General features: G+C 38.7%; 1 protein-coding gene across 1 annotated transcript in view; it reads left to right on the top strand.

Moving 5' to 3' along the window:
- Nucleotides 1-26,855, top strand: part of IA-2 (tyrosine phosphatase IA-2) — a 965,150-nt gene that overhangs the window by 471,839 nt on the left and 466,456 nt on the right. The window contains exons 8-9 of the mRNA XM_067142075.2: nt 10,697-10,946; nt 15,998-16,158. Of these exons, the coding sequence (XP_066998176.2) occupies nt 10,697-10,946; nt 15,998-16,158 (411 nt within the window). The remainder of the gene's footprint in view (nt 1-10,696; nt 10,947-15,997; nt 16,159-26,855) is intronic.

Raw genomic sequence — 26,855 nt, 5'->3', positions numbered from 1 at the left:
ATTTTGCGGTTCGTTAAAAGGAATATGGTGACCCTGCTTACGGCTATGGGATCTATGAATTGCTGCAGTGCTGCGATAATATGTACTATGTTTAATTAAAGTTTTACACTTAAAAATGCCGACAAATCCAATGATAATAAAAGAAAGTGTCATATCAGGTGTAAATACCGATGCTTCTCTCTGGGTCGGAGGATGGTTGCCTAGTTATACTTCCTCTTAAAAGAATAATCACCACCACCACCACCACCACCACCACCACCACCACCACCACCACCACCACCACCACCATCTCTGGGTCGTTTAGAATACTCACGGTGACTGTGGCACTGAGAGATCGTCACATTAAAATCGCTAAGCGTATTACGCGCTTTATTTCACACCAAAATACACTAAGATAGATGAAAGTGTTGATATTTAAAACTGTAGGCCGCCACCAAACTGCATCATGAAGTAGAACAGTATTTGAAAAACTGACTTGCTCACGGGAGCCATCGTTAACGAAGTGTTGTCTCTATATTCTTACATCTACCCAGGGAACTACATTTCTGCTTTCTGGGTATAGCAACTAATGACAGTAATCATAGTAGTTTGAAGTTATTTCCAATTGTTGAGCAATATTACAATTGAAATACAGATATAGTCAGTGTTTGACGTGCGGTTAAAGTAAGTGTGGGGATGGTTTAAAATATTTTCCAGCTGGCGCATAATATTTACTCGACCTCCTAGTCCCTGTCGGTGTATTTTCTTCGTCTAATGTTAAACACGTTCAGTGTTACACGTGAGGCCACTTCAGTGTAGGAATTTCATTTCCCCATAATAGGGTCATAAGTCTGTTTGAATATGAGCGTGCTCATGATTTTGTATCCAGGCTTCTTAGGACTTCTTCGTAACATCTGTTGGTGATCTATTTAACTAGATCCATGCTAGCGTGTACCCACCTGGGTACGTTATGAGCGCCTTGTTAACACTTGCTTTACGATTGTTTGTGCTAGTGAGGTGTGGTGTTAGAGCATTGTGAGGAGATCCAGATACTTAGATGACCTGTTTCATAATTCTGATAGTGACATGGACAAAGAATTTAACAGCAGTTACTTGCTGCCAGGTACGCATGGAAACACTAGTTGCTATATCCAGAAATGAAGCGTCCTCGATAGATTTAAGCGCTTTCTCAAGACAATATAAAGAAAACACTTCCTTAAACCAGCCACAAACAGCCAAAAGTCAGCATGGTGCGTTGCTACTGGATCACTGCCAGCAGGGTTCCTAGGAGTCACTGTGACTGGTTGGTAAAATGTAGTGAAATGGCTATCAAATGTCTTGCCAGGACTAAATAGAGATCATTCATCATTCCTTACCGACGAGAGTATTTGTTATTTACTGACATGCTTGGACTTCAACTACTACTTCACCGTGACCAAGAGAATTTATTGTTCACTGTGAGTGAAAAGCTGCGTGCTGGCCAGCTGTGAACTCACTTGCTTCAATTAGTGTCATTCAAAAAACGCTCTATGCTCGCTTAATATTTGTTGAGCATGACCATGACCGAAGTTTACTTCTCAAAGGCCCTTTGATACTCACTCCTTCTCGTGCTATCTGAGTCACAGGCAGAAGTGCTCCCCCTCCCTCCGTCCTTGGTTAGCCGTACTGTACGTACCTTTATCTCTCGAAATATTACGCTTTTGCTTTAATGGCGAACACATGACGGGGGAATGAAATTGTCAATATTAAAACTCATATTTCTAAACTGTTTGTGTGCGTAAGCAAAACTGAAAATAAGGTAGTAAATATCACTCCTTGTCGGAGAAATGGTTATAATGAAACTCACGTGCTGTTGTGCTACTGTTCCTGGCTAGCTTACTTTACTCTTACTATATACGGGAACTAAATGCATGTTATTAGTTTAACTGTATTAATGCACATACCATACATTTCACTACTGGCCATACCAAATATATTTACGTATAAATGAACGAAACTGTCTGAAAAATAACCACTAGTTATGAACCCTGAAATAATGGCTGTACAAATTAATAAGTCATTATAACACGTAAAATTAAATAAAAATTTCAAAAATTAATGAAAATAGTCCTCTTCGCCTCAAGGTTTTCTATCCAAAGAAACATTACTACTGCAGACACTCTAGCTCCAAATTGGGAATGAATTTCAAAATGATCATTTATTGTCATGATTGCTATGAATTAATAACAAGTCGTTGACTTCATCTGAGTCTATCTGATTCTTGCGATTAGTTAAAAGCATTCCAGCTTTCCTGAAGTTTCTTTCACTCCTTGGACTGGTTGCTGGAATACTCAACGTACGTCTGGCAATTGCGGACTGAATAAGCAGACTGATTTCGTGCTCCTTCCACCAGTGCAGTAGGTCGTCATCATCATAATCATCACCAGTATTCATATCCCTACATCTCTACTTCATCAGCAGCAGCTGAACTGTCGCATATCCACTCACTGATTTTTTTCTTCTTTGGAGGCTCTAGTAGGATGGTCGATGCATGCATGGTGCGACGTGAAGGATCTACAGAGAGAAAAATATAAGATTAGAAATACAACAACTAAACAAGGTTTTTGATGGATGTTGGAATACAACTGCTTAAGTAACTGCAGACAACAAATTATATTGCAAACTTGGTGAATCAGATATTCCACAGATATTACAGACTTCGCCCATTATGGCCTTATATTCATCTTCCTCTAGTATTTTCAGGTGGCGAAATAGAGGCCATAGAAACGTGGCTATTTTGTCTACAGTTGGAACCTGTACTTGTAATTAAGAGCTTCTGAGAACTGATCTTTATTTTATGGATTTTCTGAAAGCATAATCAAGGTTCAGCATAATATTAATGCAATGTCTTTATGCACATTACTTACGTGACATAAACTGCAGAAGTCTTCAATTTACATATCCCTCAGTAATGCCGCAGTCTATAGAACCACAAGAGAACTACGTGAAATGTTGGAGCTGTTTCATGTTTCAGGTCATCTGTTGCTTCTTTGATGATACAAAGGAAGCTACCATATGTTCTGCAACCTCATAACTGAAGCCATCCAACTTCTGTAAGTGGTGATGGTGGTTGTTGTTTTGGAAGGAAGTACAACTAGGCAACCATCTTCAACTTCTGCAAGACTTTATGATTTGGCAACAATGCAGCATACTATTCAAACACAGACTGTAACATTGTATAGAGTTCCACCTCGTAACTACTTTTTGCTGCACCATTGTATGAAGATGAGCAGCAAGATCGCTTATTTAAAGATACCTCACCACAGCCTTTGCAGCGTTTATTGTGCTTGCAGATAGTGGATCATCTTCCACAAGAAATCTCGTCCCATCAAATACGTGCACAAGTGCTGTATCTATGAAGTGACCAGTACAAGGAAGACGTCTTTGATCTTCGAACACTTTCTTTACGTTTCAGTTCTGGTCTGTTACGAAAACCACGTCTTCATTATCACAGTGAGAAACGTTTAACTCAGACATTCTAACGTAAAGTTCTTCAGTTAATCCTTCATTAGTTTTCTTTGTATCTGCAAATGTTATAGTAAAAACCACATTAACACTGATGCCTTCACAGCCTGTACTTGTAGACATGATGGGCTTTTGGGCTTATACCGTGCCAAGAAAACAAGGTGAAACCCTTTACAATCAATCAATCAATCAATCAATCAATCAATCAATCAATCAATCAATCAATCAATCAATCAATCAATCAATCAATCAATACTGATCTGCATTTAGGGCAGTCGTCCAGGTGGCAGATTCCCTATCTGTTGTTTTCCTAACATTTTCTTAAATGATTGCAAAGAAATTGAAAATTTATTGAACACCTCCCTTGGTAAGTTATTCCAATCCCTAACTCCCCTACCTATAAACGAATATTTGCCCCTGTTTGTCCTCTTGAATTCCAACTTTATCTTCATATTGTGATATTTTCCTACTTTTAAAGACACCACTCAAACTGATTCGTCTACTGATGTCCTCCCACTCCATCTTTCCACTGACAGATCGGAACATGCCACTTAGTCGAGCAGCTCTTCTGCTTTCGCCCAAGTCCTCCCAGCCCGAACTTTGCAACATTTTTGTAACGCTGCTCTTTTGTCGGAAATCACCCAGAACAAATCGAGCTGCTTTCTTTGGATTCTTTCCAGTTCTTGAATCAATTAATTCTGGTGAGGTCCCTAGTTGGGGTCTTACCAGAAACTTATATGCCCTCTCCTTTACATCCTTACTACAACCCCTAAATACCCTCATAACCATGTGTAGAGATCTGTACCCCTAAATTTACAATCATATGTATGTGATTACCCAAATGAAGATCTTTCCTTATATTAAGACATAGGTACTTACAATGATCCCCGAAGGGAACTTCCGCTGTAATTAAAACTAAGAGGACTTTTCCTATTTGTGAAAATAACAACCTGACGTTTAACCCCGTTTATCACCATACCATTGCCTACTGTCCATATCACAACATTATGGAGGTCATTTCGCATTTGCTCACAATCTTGTAAGGTATTTATTTATTACTCTGTACAGAATAACATCATCTGAAAAAAGCCTTATCTCGGATTCCACTTCCTTAACCATATCACTGATATATATAAGAAAACATAAAGGTCCAATAATACTTCCTTGAGGAATCCCCCTCTTAATTATTATAGGGACAGATAAAGCTTCGCCTACTCTAATTCTCTGAGTTCTCTTTTCTAGAAACATAGCCACCCATTCAGTCACTCTTTTGTCAAGTCCAATTGACTCATTTTTGCCAATAGTCTCCCATGATCTAGCCTGTCAAATTCCTTAGATAGGTCAATCGCGATACAGTCCAACTGACCTCCTGAATCCAAGACATCTGCTGTATCTTGCTGCAATCCTACAAGTTGAGCTTCAGTGGAATAACCATTCCTAAACCCGAACTGCCTTCTATCAAACCAGTTATTAATTTCGCAAACATGTCTGATATAATCAGAAAGAATGTTTTCCCAAAGCTTATATGCAATGCATGTCAAACTGACTGGCCTGTAATTTTCAGCTTTATGTCTATCACCATTTCTTTTATATACAGGGGCTACTATAGTAACTCTCCATTCATTTGGTATAGCTCCTTCATGCAGACAATAATCAAAACCCATTGTCTTTAGTATATCCCCCGAAATCTTATCAATTCCAGCTACTTTTTTAGTTTTCAACTTTTGTATCTTATTGCAAATGTCATTGTTGTCTTAGGTCATCTTTAATATTTATTTAGTGTTAGTTACCTCTCTCTGTACATTATCATTGTAACCAACAGTCTGTACATACTGCTGACTGAATACTTCTACCTTTTGTAGATCCTCGCATACACACTCCCCTTGTTCATTAATGACTCCTTACTGGATCCTGTTTCTGCCTTGAAGTACCGATACATACCTTTCCATTCTTCACTAAAATGTGTATGACCGCCAATTATGCTTGCCATCATGTTATCCTTAGCTGACTTCTTTGATAGATTCAATTTCCTAGTAAGTTCCTTCAATTTCTCCTTCTTCAACAGTCATTTCTAACTCTATTTCTTCCCATCCTGCACCTCCTTCTTAGTCTCTTTACTTCTCTGTTATAATATAGTTTATTAAATAATATAGTATATTACGTTTCACAAAGAACTTTGCTCCGCCGTCTTCAGAAGAAAATCTCGACTCTTCACGAGGAAGACTTCCATAATAATGAGGGTTTGAATTTAAGAATGCTTTACCGATGGAGTTGTAGTGGTACGCTCATTCGCACCAGGTGGTTCACTGTATGCTGGCACAGCGCTCTAAGCGGGAGCTGGCGACACCATTAAGCTCCTATTAAGATGTTCATCACACAGTGTGTGCGTCAGAAGTAGGCCCTATCACAGAGGACATAAAAAGAATCAGGGACGAATGTGGTAGAAGAATAAATAGACATTAATAAAATAAATTTAAAAACTTAAATAAAATGAAACGAAATACACCAGGATAGAATAGAACAGAGCTGAAGAATGGAAAGAAAGTATGTGGAGAAAACCAGAGGATGATAATGATGTGAGGTGGTGTTGGAGGTGGGGGGCATAATCGTGTACACTAGTTATAAAAGTACTACACATAACACATAGCTTGGAATGAACCGTCTGGTGATGAGGAGCGTACGAATTTGGAAAACACCGCAATGAAATAACAATATGGAAAGGACAGGGAAGAGAATTTCCTACGTAAATCCTTAATGGCTGGCAACCACATATTACTTAATTGATAGCCAGTGTCCCTGTTGAAATGATTAGGATTTTGACGTTTTTCCACAGCTTCCAGTATAATCCTTGACCCTGTAGTGTTTAGTGTGGGTAAGAGCTTGAACATTTTGGAACACGACATCATGACCCGACGATAGGGCGTGGTCATCTATTGCTGACTTGTCTGGCTGCTTGACACGGATATTTCTTTGGTGTTCCTTGATGAGAGTCCCAATGGACCGGCATGTTTGGCAAATGTATATCTTGCCGCAAGTACAGGTAATTTTATACACCCCAGGGAGTAACAGTGGGGACAATTTGACGATGCTTTTACCTAAAAAAACTATGTGCAATTTTAGAGACGGTGCCAAACAGAATATAAAAACCGTCCATTACAATATTTGCGAAAGTGTCCCACGATATTAAATCAAGTATTATCACAACATTTTCCTGGAGAAAGTGTAAAACTTCGGGAGAAAACTGCACGCACCATAGCAATATCTATAATGGGTGCTTTTCAATGTGAAAATTGATTTCTGCAGATACATATCAGTAATGGCTCGCCCAACCAAGAAGTAAGTTCCATATTTCATTATATGCACATTTTGTTTAGAAAATCTGCTGTGGAAACATGGTAATAAAAGATGGAGGTAGAGGTAACGATTTCCTCGTCTTCTCCCTTCAAGTTCAAGGAGTGAAAGTATATTTATAGAAAAGAACATGATGAATGGTCGTTCATAAGATGACAAATTTTCAAAGCCTTAACTACCACAATTGAATGTCAGTTTCTTTCATCTGACCATTGGGTGGTGACTAATATAAAAACACCCCTTCAATTATTGAGAAAGAATTTGACATACGTACTGTAATTGTTGGAAATGCTTAATATTCACAGCCTGTTCATAACATTTACTCCACCGTAAATCTATGTATCGTCTCCAAAGGAGAAACCTTATCGTACTTCTAAACGAAGTATGGTCTTGTTGGGTCTTACTTAATACCTCTGAATACGATTATAACTGTATCACTACCAGATGTTGTGCGATACCACCGGTCTTAGGCCTATATAAACACTTTTATCGATTGCTTTTCTGGAAACAGATGCGTACGTTTTCAAGTGAGTATCTATGTGGATTATTGCAGAACGTACCCCACTTATGTACGGGGTTTATACTCAGCCACAAGCTACTCGATTGTCTTCCCCTCGCAGTAGAGTATCCATCGTCTCTGTCAAATAATGTTTTTTTACACTTCAGTAAATGCGCACACCCCAGTTGTATGTGCAAGATAGCAATAAATAATAATACTAATAATAATAATAATAATAATAATAATAATAATAATAATAAGTAATTAATTCATGAACATATTTATCAGAGCACAACTCCGTATGATATTAAAACAATCTAAGTTGTATATTTACATAACCGTTTACAAAACGTGTACGTCTTGCATGGTACATTTAGTCTTGAGAAACTTATGCAAAGTAATGTTCTATGTCTTACGGAAATGTGGACATATTTGTTTCGTTACTGTACAGAAAACTGATCCATTTAATTAGTGATGATGATAGTGGTGGTGATGATGATGATGATGATGATGATGATGATTACGATGATGATTGTTGTTTGAAGGGCCTAACCTATAGGTCATCGGCCTCATTTCATAAGCAATTTTGGCGATAGATGACATATTATTTCAAGAAAGCTATTTATTCTATTCCAAGAGTCGAGAGACTCTACCGGGGAGAATATTCTGGTACCTTCTGTTCTATCTCGTTGGAAACTGGACGAGAGCAGAGTGCGGCTTATTCTAGCAATATTCACTCCCCTTGGTTTAATGTTCTAATTATTCTTCTTCGCAATTCTGATTATGTCGGCCTAGAAAATAGACATCATGCCATTGCTAGGCACCTCTAGGACACAGTACATAATCCTGACTTCAGCTTTGTATGTGAACATTTGCAAAGAAGACTTTGCTCTGTACTAGGGGTGTATTAAATGATTTTCCTCGGAGCCAGTATAGACCTGTCCTTATAAGAGTTGGCCTAAAATTTCCAATTGTAAGATCCATCCCAGAGTCACCCTGGAATATTGGAAAAGCTTACTGGCAAGCCTTCACCAGTGAAATGGAACAGAGTATTCAGCGATACCAGCAAAAACTTGAAATTTTCATTGCTTTGTTCCATTACTTCGGTCTCGAAAGTCCAGAATAACGGCCGAGAGGATGCGTCGTACTGACCACACGACCCCTCGTAATGTTCGAGCTGAGCAGCGGTCGCTGGGCTGGCCAAGGCCCTTTCAAGGGCGTTAAGTGCCGTGGGGTTTGATTTGGTTTGTTCCATTACAAATAAGCACATTCCTCGAGGATTCCGTTACAATAACGCTTCTGGATGGAGCCTACAATGAAAGTAGTTGTTTCAAAAACATAATATCAGTAATGACACCGAAGTTGCTGAAAATTACTACAAAGCCAAAATTTGGCAAGGGAAGAGAAATGGAACGTACTTGTGACAAACACGAACTTCCAAAACTCCAGCAGTAAAACGCGGTCACTTTTAAGGAAATGGGGCAGTAGCTTCCCAATCTATGGTAATCAGAGTTCACGGCTAAATCCTGATTAAGTAGCTAAAAGAAATGGGGCACCGGAAAATCTGGAAGGGACTGAAAAGAAATTATTCCAGGCTGAAACAAATTCATAATTCTCACAACCAATCACAGCTGGAGAAATTGAAATCGCTCTAAAGAAACACATTCTTTGAAAGCAGTAGTGTCTGACAGAATATAGCTGGAATTTTTAAATCAGTGTGTATCTCGACCAGTCAAACGGCTATTCAACTTTTTCAGTGATATATTACGAGCTATCAGACCTCCATATTTTTTTAAGATTAGGTAAGTAGTCGCCGCACTAAAGCCTGGGAAAAGCGGAATAAATGATGAAGATTACAGACCAATTGGACTCTTGAGTATTTGTTATTAACTGCTATAAAAGTGCCTAATCTGTAACAGAATCACAGTTATAAACTTTCAATACATCCCAAGTGAATAACCTAATCGAAGCAGTTGTGATCAGGTGCAGGTCACATCGAGAAGGGATTTCAAGACCGCAAGAAGACCATTGCGGTATTTCTTGAACTATCATCCGCATATGACGCAGTCTGACGGCAGCCATTATTCTGAATTCCTATTAATCCTCTTCAAGCACACCAACCAGCACAGAAATACACTATAGTGAAGGTTTTCTGTCTGTAAAAAAGGGAGAAGTCCTCACTCACGACTAAGGTCGTACCTGTGACTTCCCCAGGGTGGGAGAAGAAGGATCCGCTTTCATTATGTTCATGTTTTTCAGCTTTGCAAGTTGTAGAAGTGATTTAATAGGTTTCATTTTGTTAGCTGATAACCAGCTGTCTACTCCACCCACTCATTCACGTTTGAAGATATCGGTGAAACTTGGTACAAAGGGATCACTTGTACTGGTGGATACTTGATCTGTGGATGCAGTTCAGCGTTTGCCCATGTCAGGATTTTGTATCTCTCCTTTGACCTGTCCAGATTTGGTCGCATTTCAGGGTCACTGAGTCGTGATGTCTTCTCTCTGTGACTTGTGACCTGGTCTCTATCTGATTCGGAGAAGTAGTTTTTACTTCTTTAACTGGACCATACTGTGTAGTGGTTTGTAGTTCTGCAATCAGACCTCAGCAGATGGCAGTTGAATTAGGTATTAATCTCTCATTTCAAGGACAGAAGTGATGTAAAATTAACCCTCCAACCATTTTCATTTACTAGAAATGCTCTGAACACAAAGAAGAGATTATCAGCACTGTATTAATTTAGGAAAGGAGGAAAGTGATATAAAATTAACCCTCCAATTATTTCCATTTTCTAGAAGTCTCTGCAAATGAAGTAGACTCCATCAGCCCTGTATTATCTCAGAAAAGCACCATGTCGTTCATATCAACTGTGTGTGCAATATTAGATGCTAATGTTGCCCACTGGGTGGTCAACCTCTGAATAGCAGACAGGAATTACTTTGTAGGAGTTCACAAAATAAACAAATTTTGCGAATAAGGAGAGAGTCACTTGCACTGATCATAAATTTTACACCATCTAACTCTTCTAGTACGGTGAAACATTGTTACCGCTCTCGAGAAATGAATATTGAATCAACATGCTGTACAAATATGATCTCCTCGCCATGAGGCCTTCTGAATCGGTGCGGCGAAAAGCCACTAGCAAAAATAATATAATCCGTCATCTTTCTGTTCAGAGGTAGATGCTTTTACACTTTCAAATGGACAAGGTTTTCCGTACTGCACACGCAGGTTGGGTACTGCTTGCTTACTGTTCAGAATTCAGTGGGAAAGTGTTACTTGTCAAGCTATGTTCATGTACTTGTAGATTGTATTCAATACTGACAATGTAGGATGTATTATTATGTTTATTGACTTGACAGATATATGGTGAAGATGGAAATGTCTTCTTGAGGCCTGAACTACCTCCAGGTGCAGTTGTTCAGCAGGAATTTGGACCCATATACGAGAATGAAGAGGACAAGTTTGATGATGAAAATGAAATTCCAGGCCAGTTGTACTCCCCGGCTGACTTGAGACGTATGGGAAGCGTTGTGTACCGAAATGGACATGACGGAAACGTTGGTGGGGGATACACCGAGGGAGGACTCATCTTTCTTCCAGAAAATCAAGGTAAGTACCATACTGTCAAACAAGGGAACGCTACAGATAACGTAGAAAGAAAGAACAACTTATCCTGTAAGTACACTCCGCCTTTAGTAGTGAAGTGTGCATATTTCTGGAGCTTGATTCCAAAACGTATCAAATCCACTTTTTTTTTCAAAAGTGGCAGCCTCTTCTGGAAATCTGTTCCCCGCCCCTAAACTCGAAATAGCAAGAAGTACAAACTCTCCTTTACAAAGGGGCTGCCAATTAATTCTAACATATCCAAGGAATTTGTCACAAAATGTACCGTCATGGTTACCTTCTAGTGCAATAATGCGCAGTTTCGTACACACGGACTCTTATCAGTGGGGGCGGCGGGAAGCTTGAAATGTTGTAGGTGCAATACGGAGGGAACGTTTACTTCAGGTAGTATGAGGAGAATATAACTTGTCTTCCAAAGTTGCTTTGATACCACTTACCAGCTCCAACAACCAGTCTCACAAGAGGTGAGAGCGGATGTACGTAATTTCCGCACTGCTAGCATTCAGAATGATTATTCTCAAAGCTAGACATACGTAGTTTACTTAGGATGGGCATCAAATCTCCGTCTCTTAACAGGAATATTCAAGGTTCGATTCTTAATAGTGACGGGGAGGAAGTCATCTATTTTTAATCTGAATGGGACTTTAACGTTTAACTTAACAGCGATTCTGTTTGGTCTACTTGAAAAGATGTAAATTCGATTGTCTGTAAATAAGTCAGAAAGATAGCTCTGAGGTTTACTCAACTTTCAACAGAAATGCCCTCTAGGTTAGTTTATGAGGACTAAGACAGCTGGTTGTCCGGCCCCATGGTGCAGGGGGAAACTCGTCCGCCTGTCATCCGGCGGCCACTGGTTCGATTCTCGGCTGGGTCAGTGTTTTTAATTTGTAAATGAATACTATGCCTGGCCTGGGGATTGGGTATTTGTGTCGTCCTTAACGTTCCTTTCCTCACATTCAGCACTCTACACTTCCTCTATTCCAATTACACGCAGGTTCATGTCACATGGTGCAAGTAGGGGCAAAAGATCTCTATAAGTCGACGCCCCGAACAAATAGCATTAAGAAAGGACAGATGGTTGAGGGATCATCGGAGTGTAATCACTTAGGTACAGCAGATTAGGGTCGTCTGATTAGATCACGTGAACACCCCCTTGAATTTTTGCACGTGGAATAGGAGTAGACTCAAGCTATTTCACGAAAAGGGAATAGGAGAAGAAAACTATGCAAGAAATATAAGTATATTGTTTGCTAAGCGCTACAGCTGTTGAATTCAATACGTAGGGACTACGTGGATAACGCCTACGTCTATACCGTGCGATAGCTCGCCTCAGAATGAGCAAGCAGCGACGTCTCGCGCAGTAGTTAATTTACTTTTAGCTAGGAAACGCCGGTTCAAGAGCAAACCCTTACGTAATTTGTAATTCTTAAAAAAGGGAAAATTAGAGTCAATAGGTTTCCCAGTTGCATTCTCTGCAGATAACCCCATTAATAACTCTTGAACACCACCATCCTATGGGTCATCAGTTACCATTAATACATCCCACATATCAACACTTAAATTACAATTAATATTTGCACCTTTTGTCAAATTCAAAATGCGCTCAGCGTGAAACTCACATGGCTCTTCTAGGTTCTTACAACGACACGTTTTTTTCATCATGATTATCTTAAGAGAGGCCTCTTAATGTTTACTTCTTGACAGTGCCACTAAACTTTGTTCTTCTGGAAGTTCTGGCTTAGTGTGCGATTTTTGGTTTTCAAGTTTAGCCTTTCAAACCAGTCGTCTCATGAATAAACCAGGAACTTTTCCGGAATTACATTTTTCTAGATCCGAACATTATGCTGCATAACGACTGTTCCACTATGGAACTTCGGACAGAGAAGACACTTGAAAATGACTAGGTCAAATATTGACCTATGGAGGGAGTGGACCTTTACTGTTGATCTTCGGAGAAAGTGAACCCTTGAAACGCGCACTCCAACTACTAATATTTGAGGGGACAGAAGAGCCATGAAAATTACTATTCAAAGTACTAGCATTTGGAGAGGGTAGGGCCTTGAAAATTACCATTTAAACTACTAACCTTTGGACAGGTAGAGCCTTGACATTTTTAAATTTACCATTAAAACTATTAAACTTCGGAGAGTGTAGAGAGTTAAAATTTACCATTCAAACTACTGACGTTTGGCAAAGGTAAAGCTTTGAAATGTAACATTCAGTCTATTAACCTTTGAAGAAGGTAGAGCCATGAAATTGCCTACTACAAACACTGACCTTTGGAGAGGGCAGAGCTTGGAAATGTACCATTTAAACTATTATAATTTGGTGACGGCAGAGCCTTGAAATTTATCGTTCAGACTATTAACCTTTCTAGATGGTAGAGCCCTGTAATTTACCATTCGAAATATTAACCTTTGGGGAGGGTAGAGCCTTAAAAGTTAACATTCAAATGAATAACCTTTGGCGAGGGTAGAACTTCTAAATTTACATTTCAAACTACAAACATGTAGATAGAGTAAAGCCTTGAAATGTACCATTTAAACTACTAAACTTTGGAGAGGGTAGGGCCTTAAAATTTACCATTCAAATTGCTGACCTTTTCAGAGGGCAGAGCCTTAAATTTACCAATCAAACTACTAATCTTTGAGGAGAGGCTAGAGCGTCGAAATATACTATTCAATCTACTAATCTTTGGAGATGGTAGAGCTTTGAAATTTACCATTCAAACTACTGAACTTTGGAGAGGGCAGAGTGTTGAAGTATACAATTCAATCTACTAACATTTGGAGGGAGTAGAGCTTTGTGATTTACTATTCAATCTACTAACCTTTGGAGAAGGTATGGCCTTGAAGTTTACCATTCAAACTACTAACTATTGGAGGGGGTAGAGCCTTGAATTGTATCATTCAACTACTGACTTTTCGAGGGAGTAGAGCCTTGAAATTTACCATTCAAACGACTAAATTTTGGAGAGGATAAAGCTTTGTAATTTACCATTCAAAGTACTAACCATTGGAGAGGGTAGGGCTTTGAAATTTGCCATTCAATATGTTAATCTTTGGACAGGGTAGAGCCTTAAAATTGCCCACTCCAACCAATGACCTTTGGAAAGGGTAGGGCCTTAAAAATTACCGTTGAAACTACTAATCTTTGGTGAGTGTAGATTCTTGAAAATGCCCTGGCCCACTACTGATCTTTGGAAAGGATAGGGCAATTCAGTTTGCGGTGAAACGTTGGGAACGGGACCACGGTCAGGGCTTCCTCGTATCACGATATAGGCAGAGTTCTCCCAATTTTCCTGGTGACAACCCGACTGCCGATTAAAGCCAGTCGCGATTGGTGACAATACACAAGATTTCACATAATTTAGTCTCTACTTTTAACTGTCCATTACAAGAATATGGGGTTTTAAATTAATTGACTGTAGTGACTACAATATGAAATCGGAGCTCGCAACGTGGTACTTTCCCAAGTTCTGCAGTAGTCTGTGAATAGTCCGTGTTTTCTGTTTCCTGTTCGCAACATTTCGCGATTGGCCGTTACAGTGTATTTTACATCTCCGTAAAGAATTCTGCAAGTGAATGTAGCGCAGGGCTGGTTGTACTGTGTGCCCTTCCTACTTATTTGGTTCTAATAGAGGCAAAAGTGTCATAAAATGACACAAAATCTTCTATTCATAGGTCTTCTTCGAAAACGCAGAAGAAGGTATACACTTATTTTTCCTCCCATTGAAGTATAGACCAAGAAAACGTAATTGCCGTTAGAGCATTCAGTTAAACAATTATCACTTTTAAACAGTTAGGTTTCTGTGGACTGTTGCAACAATTTACTCCCGAATTTGATTTTAAAATATCTGCATTTCTTCATATGGATGTACATAGGCAACGAAAATGATCAGCCCAGTACTTGCTCTAGCAGCTGAATGATTATGAGGCACTCAGTAAAGGGTACCACATAAACAACGTGAACTAAAAAGAACACATTTGCTTTTGAACAATTTCAGCAGTTTCTGTGCTGAGAATGTCTGTGTTAACTTCGGAAAGAATTTAGTTTTGAAACTTGGTAGTAGGGGCATGCAGTAGTCCTTAAAATTGATGTGGAGTCTATGAATGGACGTTTCTAATTAAGTATCCCCTTGATGGCTCTCTCTTCCTTATCTGCTTTAGCCCTAACAGCGCACTACGAACTTTCGAATCAGTCAAATCATACTTCCATTTCCAGGAGCACATGCCAAAAATAGTACAGACTTTTCAAAGAAGAGTTATCTTTATCTTGTCTTGGCTTTATCACGAACATTGGTGGTTATTTCACAGTGCAACATGCAAAGTGGCAACCACATGAAGCACCCATTAGAGATCTCTTTGACATTATGAAACATATTAGGACCTCTCAGACACAAAGAATGGAAGGGCAGTTTTTCAGTTCACTGGCAACTTCGGTTACCTCGAAGTCACTGAATGGTGACCATGCCAAAACATTCAAACGGAAAGCAGCTGATTAAATGCAGAATGTTATAGAGATTGACAATGATGAAGACGCGCTAGTCATTTACATACCTAGAGTTTCGTTTCTTCTTTTGGCAAGGAAAAAGGGAAGAAATTTTTGCAGAGATTGAGAAATGAGCAGAAATATGATTAAGCACTATGTACAGCTTTATTTCATTTCAAAGATATTTTATAAGATGTGACTGTTACGTATATTATTTGACATGTTCAGAACGGTACTAGAAATCATAAAATGATAATTTGGGGAAATCAATGTCTTACTTTATCTAGGTTTTAGAGTGTCAGGTTTTTAAGAGAAAATCTGGAAACCTTAACCATGGCCTAGAATAACTGATATCAGGCAGTGCGACAAGAGTGCATAGGCTAGAATGTTGGTTTTTATGGAGGCTTCCTGTCTGGGCAAAAGCCACCTATGGTTAAAAGTATCAACTTGAAATGCGTGAGGCTGTACTCATCTTTGGTTTGTTCACTGCAACTTTCAAGATGAAATAAAATAATATAACGTGGCCATTATTTATGTGTTTCTAGAAGAAAACCTGAGGGAGTCACTGGATGACAGTCTGGATGCCATGCTGGCTGAGTACGATCCTCTGGACTGGGGCTTTAAGCGACGTGAACGACTTGATGTTAAGAAGCCCGGCCCCCCGTTTAGCACCAATAATTATGCATTTCGTGATCGTAAATTAGAGGTAAGTACTATACACTATACAATCAAGGGCGTACCCAGCCAGGATCGGGGGAAATCTACTCCCCACCCCACCACCTTAGGAGCTCAAAGCAAATAAACTATAGAGAATACGTGCCACTTTGCTAGATATCGCAACACAATGACTGCCAGCGCACCTAGCGGGACGGCCTTGAAACTGATTGTAGTAGTACACTATAACACTATGAATTATGCCGGATGTGTCAGGTTCCAAGTCGTGTTTAAATAAAATGTGGTTACAAAGGTTTCACCATTTCACAGCGGATGGTAAAATTATATACTGTGACGTTTGAAGCAAAGAGGTGAGTGAAACTTGTTTTATATTTCCGCCTAACGAGTTGTTATCAGTTTGGCAAAATAAACATGGTATTTTAAATTATGCCTATTAAAACACGTAAAACTGAAGCTGCCCAGAACATTTTAGAACCTATTTGAGAGTTTATTTTAGGCAGCTAAAATAACATTTAATCACCAAAATTTCCGAGGTCTAGTAATCACTATTGCACGTTTCTCTGGTGGGTGGAAGTGTAATGTGTTGTCTGAATATGAAGAGAAACGTGTTGGAACAAACACAAATACCCAATCCCGGAGCCAGAAGAATTAATTAGACGCTATTAAAATCCCCGATCCGGCCGATAATCGATTTCGGGACCTCAACGCTGACGATTCAGCCAAGGATTCGGAAAAAAAAGAAATCATTATTCAGTTTCATTATTTCATTAGCATTAACATTCAACTTCCGTAGTAGAATACAGAACAAATAATTATTTATTTTCATAGTTTCAATCAATTTTAATATGCATCCTTTGTAGTTTCAATCTTGCCGCCTAATGTTTAAGGTCGGGCCGCCAGGTGCGCCACTGTCAACATATCTCTGAATTCAATGCGAGAGAATAAGAAAGTGTCCAGTATTGTCTATAGTGCATTTGCTCAAAGTAAAATCTATAAATGTAAACGTAGAAAAGAGGGAAATGGAAGGAATTTTGTATCGCAGGAGTGCAGAGCTATCTGGGCTTGAAATTTTAGAACTATTTCCGAAATAGTTCTTACATTTCGCGTCAGATGTCTCTACATACTTCGAGAAAGCCAGTGAGGACTGGAAGCTTCTAGTATAGTCACACGATAATATTTCATATGTTTATAGCGCAGCCCACTTCTATAAAAGGGGCGACCGTTGCATCAGTCAATCACCTGGGTTGAGTTCCAAACAATGAAGCAAACGGTTGTGTAAGTTGGTGAGGAGAGTAGTAAATAGTTTTATTGTGATAAATAAATTTGTCTGTGACCGAAAAGGTGATTTCGTACTTCAGGCGACGTGGATATCAGGTTTTTTTTTTTTCAGGAAGCTAGACCTAAGTGTTCAAAAGTTATATTAAGTGGTAATTAAGTATTCTACTAAATACTCATGTTTCCTTAGGATTAAAAGTCTCTTTCCGGTTATGTTAATGTAAGGTAGGTAACCTGTCACAGATTGGTTATTTATGGTTTTCATGTGCATCAGTTTGGGACCACGGAAAAGTGACAAAAGCAAATGATGATAACGAATCAAAATTCTAATTTTTTAACCTACTAAATAAAACTTCAGTAGAAATGTAAACATTTGGAAATGATGTTGTCTATTTATAAGAATGAAATGACGTCTCTCTGCCTTATGAAACGGCTAAACTGCCGGGTGGAATATCATAACGTCTGTCACATGACTGAGTTTTATTTCAAACTAAGACCCGAAAGTATTTTAATTGGAGCGTAGAACAGCTTACACATTAGTTAGAGAATAACTGCAGTGACATTTGTCTATTGATGCGAAGGCGAAAGCCGACATAGTGGTGGTCTGAGGTAAAGGTACTTTGGCCTGTATGGAGGTTTTCTACACCAGAAGTTTTCCGTAGTAAATTATCCCTCCTAAATGACCTCAAAATTCCAACAGGGCAACTTCAGGAGGTACGCAAAAGTGTTGGAAATGTGGAAATAAAATTTGCCGCTACCGTTACTTTTCGTTTATCATTTCGAAATTCGAAACGCAGTGCATTAAAGTTGGGGCAAATTGGACAAAACAATGCTACCAAGCATATGGGGATGGGATTTGAAAAAATATTACAGATTTTGGTGCATATAGTTGTGTGAGAGTAAACGTTGACAACGGCAGGATTGTACTCGAAATGAGGAGATGGGAACAAAACTCGATCATATGAGGTGAATGGACTTGACCCTGAAGGGTGTTACGGGATACAAGGGTAGTAGGGTAGAAAAAGCAGCAGCGCCTAGGCTACTGGACAAATGACTACGCAAAAATTTCAAATTTTGAATAGATTTCCTAAATGATCTTTCCTTTCCTTTCTTTTCTCGTTCTATTTTATTTTCAAAGGTAACAACAACAATAGTCATTAACGAGAAATAACAACTAGAATAAATATTTAGAAACGGATACAAGTATTGCAATAAGAATGTTTAGAGCTTAATAATTAACAGGGGAAAATGAGCTCCAAGTTCACAACACTTGGTAGTCTTTACACATCTTCGGTAAAAGAAACTTTGGTATTTTACACAATGAAGGAGCTAGAAGTTCTATTAATAAATGTCACATTACAGAGAGATATCAGACTCTCAACTTTAAATGGCCCAACGGTCCTAGAATTCACTTCCAGGTACCTCTTAGCATGCTTAAAAACTTATCAGCTTTTACACCACTTAACACTCGCTGCCCTTAATTCAGACGGAAGCAACGACAAAACATGTGGATCATAGGGACCCACAAAACAGGACCAGAACCTTATACTAGAGACCAAAAATGAAATAAACATGGTTAACAGGAAAGGTCGAAAAAAAATGGGATGTTGAACCCACTAAAGCAATCCCGAGACATGACTTGCCGTAAAACCTAATGGGAGCAGAAAGCCCGAAGACATGGAGGATAAGCAATACTACGTTGGTAACCAAGACGGGAAATAAAATTACTAACCGAAATACAAGATTAAAAATTTAGAAAATTGTAAAAGCTTAATCACCGAAAAGCAAAGTGAACAGCAGAAACGAGTGTCCATATTCGTACATCCTTAATGCATTACTAGACATGTGATTACACAGCGTAGCAATAAACCTACAAACCTACAGTTTACAGATTAAATAAACTAAGATAGCCTACATTTAAAAAGTTAAAAGCGGCTCAACACTAACTGTTACGTGCTCGAGGGGAGCGTTGGTATATTCCCGTCGCCACACGCAAGTGAGTTCACATGATAGAATAAAGTCTAGCCCCTCCCATAGAGACTGCCCCGACTCGCCTGTAGCCTCGTGTGAGGAGACCCACGCATCTCATAGCACTGTTGAAGATCAGATCCATGTATATACACAATGTCCAAGATTACCCCTATTTATAGGGGCGAGCTGGGCAGTGATTTGTTAGTTTAATTTGAAATCACACTAGTGGCAACTTAGAAACACATTAATTAAGCCATTGAGTGCCAACCACCTTAGAGTTATAATACTCTTCTAAACAGTGTTGAATCCAAGCCCCTGGGTCGCACTCCGAACTAAAAGTAATAAACTAGAGAATTAAGTACTCTACAGAATGTTCAGCATATTTCCGCAAGATATCACCGCCCTCAGGCGTTTAAGGCGGTTTTTTTTTTGCTAGTTGCTTTACCTCGCACCGACACAGATAGGTCTTATGGTGACGATGGGACAGGGAAGGGCTAGGAGTGGGAAGGAAGCGGCCGTGGCCTTACAGTAATTAAGGTACAGCCCCAGCATTTGCCTGGTGTGAAAATGGGAAACCACGGAAAACCATTTTCAGGGCTGCCGACAGTGGGGTTCGAACCTACTATCTCCCGAATACTGGATACTGGCCGCACTTAAGCGACTGCAGCTATCGAGCTCGGTAAGTTTTAAGGCGTTGCCTTACTGATGTACAAAGGGTAAAAGAAGTAGAGAGAAACAAGGAGACACCTGACCGATCTATGTTTAGTTCTAATATTTTCACCTGAAAATATATTTGCGAAATTAAATTAAACAATTGCGTACCAATTCAAAATCATGAACTACTGTGAAGTGAGTTGATTATTTTCACCATGTTGGTCCGTATTGACTTATATTCAAATCTCTATAGAACACTTTCCTCCTTGTCAATACTTTACATATTTTATTATATTTAATTACCGTACATGTTTCGAGAGCCAACTTCTCTCTTCTTCAGCGGTGCCAAACATTAATTAATCTTTGGACTCGGTGCATTGGTACAAATAGAACAATTACATATAAATCTCGAAATTGTTACAATATTTCTCTGTGTTTCACCTTTAACTAACTTACTATGTAATTTGTTACAGATTTTTAACTAGAATTTTCAAATCATAAATAATAAAAAATCTATTAAATTAATCATTATATGTTAATTTTACGTCCTTATTTACATTTAAAAAGAATGAAATGTTTCTTCGTGTCTAAATTTAACATTTACTTTGCCATTTAGTAAAACCCTTTAAAATAAAATACTTTCAATTCGTAAAATACTAAATAACGTCTATAAAGTTATTCACTATCTTAAAATCGTAAATAATAAATAATAAATAGCCAATTCGTAAAATAATAAATAACACCTATAAAGTTGGTCTTTCTCTTAAAATATTTTCTGCTCTTTCCTTTTTCCTCTTTCCTTAAGTCTGCTATAATTCCGATACCTCACATGAATTAGAATTTCCTCCTCTTAATCCCGTCCAATTCCTTTAAATAAACAAACCAAACAAACCAACTTTAGACACTTTTTTGAGAAAAATGACGACAACTCAGATGCCTGGAGAGTTTTATTTTAGGCCTACTTACTTCATTTCATCTAATTTATCCACAAATTAAAGTGATGTAACATTGGTCTGAATCAAACAATATGTGAAGTGTTCTAGTCTATCGAAAGTAATGCAGGGATAAAACGTTTAGGAACAGATTATAATGGCATTAGTTTTTGAAAGAACATCATCAGATTCTATCAACTTTTTGTTTGCGAACTGACCACTTAGGATCATGCTACAATTTCATTGTTTCTATGTCTGAAGTTCCCTCTTCCTTCAGTATTCCTTCATATGGGTGCTATGCTGTATCTTCTGTTCATCTGTCCAGGCATCTGTCCAGGTTTTTGAAGTTCTTTCGACTTGAAACCCTTTCAAATTTTGAATCATGGTCCGAAATATTTTCCTGTCTAACATCTGAACTTCCTGGATGTTGGACTTCCCTAGAACTTTAAGAACCTCCACAATCAACTAAGTTTTGTTATTATGATTTTTTATTCTTTCACTTTTAGTTTAATAATTGTTGAATATTAGGATTAATTGGAACTCCGCTATCCTCAGCGACTGGCTTCCATGGAAATAGCCTGTATTGGTCCGTCAAGGACAGGTCGCTCTGCTAGTTCCCAATAGGCATCTTTACACAACACAACAATCACTACTGATCTGCATTATGGCAATCGCGCAGGTGGCAGATTCCCTATCTGTTCTTTTCCTAGCTTTTTCTTAAATGATTCCAAAGAAATTGGAAATTTATTGAACATCTCCCTTGGTAAGTTATTCCAATCCCTAACTCCCCTTCCTATAAACGAATATTTGCCCCAATTTATCCTCTTGAATTCCAACTTTATCTTCATATTGTGATCTTTCCTACCTTTAAAACACCACTCAAACTTATTCGTCTACTAATGTGATTCCTCGCCATCTCTCCACTGACAGATGGGAACAGTCAAGAAGCTCGTCTACTTTCTCTCAATTCTTCCCAGCCCAAACTTTGCAACATTTTTGTAATGCTACTCTTTTGTCAGAAATCACCCAGAACAAATCGAGCTGCTTTTCTTTGGATTCTCTCCAGTTCTTTAATCAAGTAATCCTGGTGAGGGTCCCATACACTGGAACCATACTCTAGTTGGGATCTTACCAGGCACTTATATGCCCTCTCCTTTACATCCTTACTACATCACCTAAATACCCTCTTAACCATGTGCAGGGATCTGTATCCTTTATTTACAACCATATTTATGTGGGTACCCTATGAAGGTCTTTCCTTATATTAACACCTAGGTACTTACTATGATCCCCAAAAGGAACTTTCACCCCATCAACACAGTAATTAAAATTGAAAGGACTTTTTCTATTTGTGAAACTCACAACCTGACTTTTAATCCCATTTATCATCGTGCCATTGCCTACTGTCCATCTCACCACATTATTGAGGTCATTCTGCAGTTGCTCATAATCTTGGAACTTCTTTATTATGCTGTACAGAATAGCATCATCTGAAAAAGCCTTATCTCTGATTCCACTTCTTTACTCATATCATTTATATATATAAGAAGCGTAAAGCTCCTATAATACTGCCTTGAGGAATTCCCCTCTTAATTATTACAGGGTCAGAAAAATATTTGCCTACCCCAATTCTCTGAGTCCTGTTTTCTAGCAATATAGCCACCCATTCAGTCACTATTTTATCTAGTCCATTTGCTCTCATTTTTGCCAGTAATCTCCCATGATCCACCCTATCAAATGCCTTAGATAGGTCAATCGTGATACAGTACATTTGACCTCCTGAATCCAGGATATCTGCTATATTTGCTGGATTACTAAAAGTTGATCTTCAGTGGAGTAACCTTTCCTAAACCCGAACTGCCTTCTATTTAACCAGTTATTAATTTCGCAAATATGTCTAATATAATCAGAAATAATGCTTTCCCAAAGCTTACAAGGAATGCACGTCAAGATGGCTGGCTTGTAATTTTCAGCTTTATGTCTATCACCATTTCTTTTATACACAGGGGCTACTATAGCAACTCTCCATTCATTTGGTATAGCTCCTTCATGCAAACAATAATCAGATAAGTACTTCAGATATGGTAATATATCCCAACCCATTGTCTTTAGTATATCCCCCGAAAGTTTATTAATTCGAGCTGCTTTTCTAGTTTTTATCTTTTGTATCTTACTGTAAATGTCGTTTTTGTAATAGGTAAATTTTAATACTTCTTTGGTATTAGTCACCTCGTCTATCTGGACATTATCCTTGTGACCAACAATCTTTACATACTGCTGACTCAATACTTCTTCTTTTTGAAGATCCTCACATACTCACTTCCCTTGTTCATTAATGATCCCTGGAATGTCCTTCTGTTTCTGCGTTAAAGTACCTATACATACCCTTCCATTTTTCACTAAAATTTGTATGACTGCCAATATTATGCTTGCCATCATGTTAACCTTATTTTACTTCTTTGCTAGATTCAATTTCGTAGTAAGTTCCTTTCTATTTCTCCTTACTTTCACAGACATTTCTAACTCTATTTCTTTCCAACCTGCACTTCCTGCATATATTTTTATTATAATTCAAGGAACAAAATGTATGAAAACAAAACATTAATACTAACGAAAGTCATCGCAAGAGGATTTATATAATAGGAATCAGTCGATGGATATTCCAGTATTCAACACTTTATATAATGTGTATTTATACCCTTAATAAATGAAGAATAGTTTCGATTCACTTGGAATCATCATCAATTCAAACAAATGCATAAATACTGGGAACAATTTAAAGAATACAAACAAATACATAAATACATTGAACTGATAATGATCCAAGAGAATCAAAACTAGTATTCATTGATTAAATGATACACATTATATACAAAGTTGAATGGTGGAATATCCCTCGACTGATCCCTATCATATAAGTGAAACGTCAACACGGAAATGAATGTTATAAATTATAGTTATCCAGGATCACAATAAGTAGTATCTGCGTAAAGTTTTATTACCATTAGAGCCACTGATTATGAAAAGTTGTTGAACCGGGACAGTCGTTATACTCGGGTGTAGATGCGAAACTGAAGCTCTTCCATGTCTACTTCTTAATAGGGGGTTTGCTGGATCAGAGATGGGGCACTGTCTTAATTCAGCTGTCCAAAGGCTCAACATAGTATCCGTGGAAGCGAAGATACAATTGAAGAAAGTAGACTGCTAAATTCATATGAAGATGACAGTGGACGTGGACATAGTAGCTCCTACTTGCTAAAACAATCATGCGATTGGAGAGAATGCTGGCTACTAGGAATATGACGTGAGTCGTTGTGTAGAGGAGCTCTACAGCTAAAAGTGGAAAAGAAGAAAGAGTTGTTACAAACATCGCTGCGCTGTACCAAAGAAATACGATTTTAAAATTGATGCAAGCCATTTGCGGAGTAAACGTAATCATTCTTGGTTAGATCAGTACGCACCGTGTCATCTGAAGGGTGTTCCTTGCAAGCACTGTGTTTTATTCACACCGGACAGTGGAATCATTCATGGTTAGGCCATACACGAAGTCAAGTATTGTCTTCGATTATTTCTTGTTTAGTATTCTGCGGCGACCATGATATGTTTCTTAGAAGAATAGAAGGGGTGAAGGGGTTCTCTTCGCTCCTTTAAAATTAAAAATCGATTCTGGTGGGAAACAATTGAAGAATCGCCTGGAGAAATGTCATCGAATGGCAGTTTAACTCATCGCCAAAAATCCTAAGAGCTCTGTAGCCTCTTACCTCTTCACTCCACGTGACCTCACCTCCTTGTATCACTACCTTCCAACGTACAAATAAGGTATCCTGAGTGCACACAGACTGTAATCCCAGTTTCGTCCGGAATCTCATTTCCCCGGTGTTATATCATTTGTTTAGTGCCGTAACTGTCCGGCTCCATGGCTAAATGGTTAGCGTGCTGGCCTTTGGTCACAGGGGTCCCGGGTTCGATTCCCGGCAGGGTCGGGAATTTTAACCTTAATTGGTTAATTTCGCTGGCACGGGGGCTGGGTGTATGTGTCGTCTTCATCATCATTTCATCCTCATCATGACGCGCAGGTCACCTACGGGTGTCAAATCAAAAACCTGCATCTGGCGAGCCGAACATGTCCTCGGACACTCCCGGCACTAAAAGCCATACGCCATTTCATTTCAGTGGCGTAAGTGTCTGAGGACAAGTTTCGCTCACTTAGTGAAAGTCTTTCTATTTGACTCCAATGGGCGACCTGCGCGTCTGTATGTAGGATGATGACGATGATAAGGTAGGGAGAGGGTGAAACCCAGTGTCAGCATGCAGCCTACTCTTGTCAGATAACACCAGAAGGTCTCGTCAAGGCTTAAAGTTTCCAACCGTCGCACAGTGTGCAATTTTCCCGATGTAGCTGGACATAAATAATTTTTCCTACTCCTTAACTTGGGTCGAAATGTGTACTGACTTAAGTTCTTAACTGTACAAGAAATGTTGAGATATTATTTTCCTAACGCTAACTTCAAATATAGCTATAGCATCTCCACAACACGGCGAAGATTTTAACTTTCGTAGTGTATTAGTTGGTATTTTAATACGCTCGAAGTGGGCTGAAGGGCGAAACATAAACGGAACTAACAGCAGCAAGAAACATTTTATCTTTGATTTTTCCAAGTAAACAACAGACGTTTTAATACCTGTTTAAAGTGTTCTATAACATAACAAACATTATCAAGGAATGTTTGTTAAATGCGTATGTGTTAAAATAAGGTTATAAATATTGATGATGATGTATATGCTATATAGCTGAATAATGTTAGATCTTAATATATGGGGAATATCACATTATGATGTAGAAATCGCCGATGAAGGAAGTAAGGACTCCCGAAACGTGTACAAGTGAAATAATTGTACAAAATTAGGAACTTGATAATATATTGACAAGGCGGACCAAACCATCACCCGTAGTACATTTACCCCGTAAGGAAGATTATATTGTATGATGTGAACATAAGATCACTTTTTCGTATCGCTAAATTCAAATAGAGTTATAGAAAATTGACTCTATTTGGCCCTAAAAAAACCATGTATGGCTGTATCTGTGAAGTCCTAAACGTTCGAAATATGCGCTAAATTTTTGCGCTTATTTGTGCTAATAAGAGAAATCAAGTGCAAAAATTGAATACATATTTCAAAACTTTAGAAGTTCACGGATACAGCCATGTACGGTTTTAATAGGGCCGAATAGACATTTTCTTATAACTATATTTGAAGTTAGCGTTACGAAAAGAGGAATCTTGCCTTCACATTTTACAATGTAATCTTCTTTACGAAGGGCAAACTACTGTCCACAACATTAACGTTCACCTCATGCAAGACTACATTGCAGGTATTTTAATAAAGCGACTGTTAACAGTGCGATTGAGGAATGAGATCAAGCCAGCGAAGCATTTGGTGTTTCCTTATGCTATCTGGCCATAACAAACAACTGGCGAAGTGAACGGGCACAATATGTTTCGTGAGTGCTCGGCTTGGGTCTCACAGAAATAAGTTCTTGATACTTATTTAAAATTACTTTATTCTCACCAATCTTGTTCTGTTATAAATGCAGCGTTATCATATTGGAAATGAAAACCTACAACCTGTTTTCCAGTCTTTGACCGGGTCAGGGATGTGATGATTGAACCAGATATAGACTACTATTACAATGGGGTCGCCACTCCCAAGGTGATATTAATGACTGAGAAATGCTGCAAGATGAGAATAGAGAGTGTTGCTGGAATGAAAGATGACAGGGAAAACCGGAGTACCCGGAGAAAAACCTGTCCCGCCTCCGCTTTGTCCAGCACAAATCTCCCATGGAGTGATCGGGATTTGAACCACGGTATCCAGCGGTGAGAGGCCGACGCGC

Source organism: Anabrus simplex, chromosome 2 (genome assembly GCF_040414725.1).
Source record: "Anabrus simplex isolate iqAnaSimp1 chromosome 2, ASM4041472v1, whole genome shotgun sequence".
Taxonomy (NCBI): Eukaryota; Metazoa; Arthropoda; class Insecta; order Orthoptera; family Tettigoniidae; genus Anabrus; species Anabrus simplex.
This window is presented reverse-complemented; position numbering and strand designations above follow the sequence as displayed.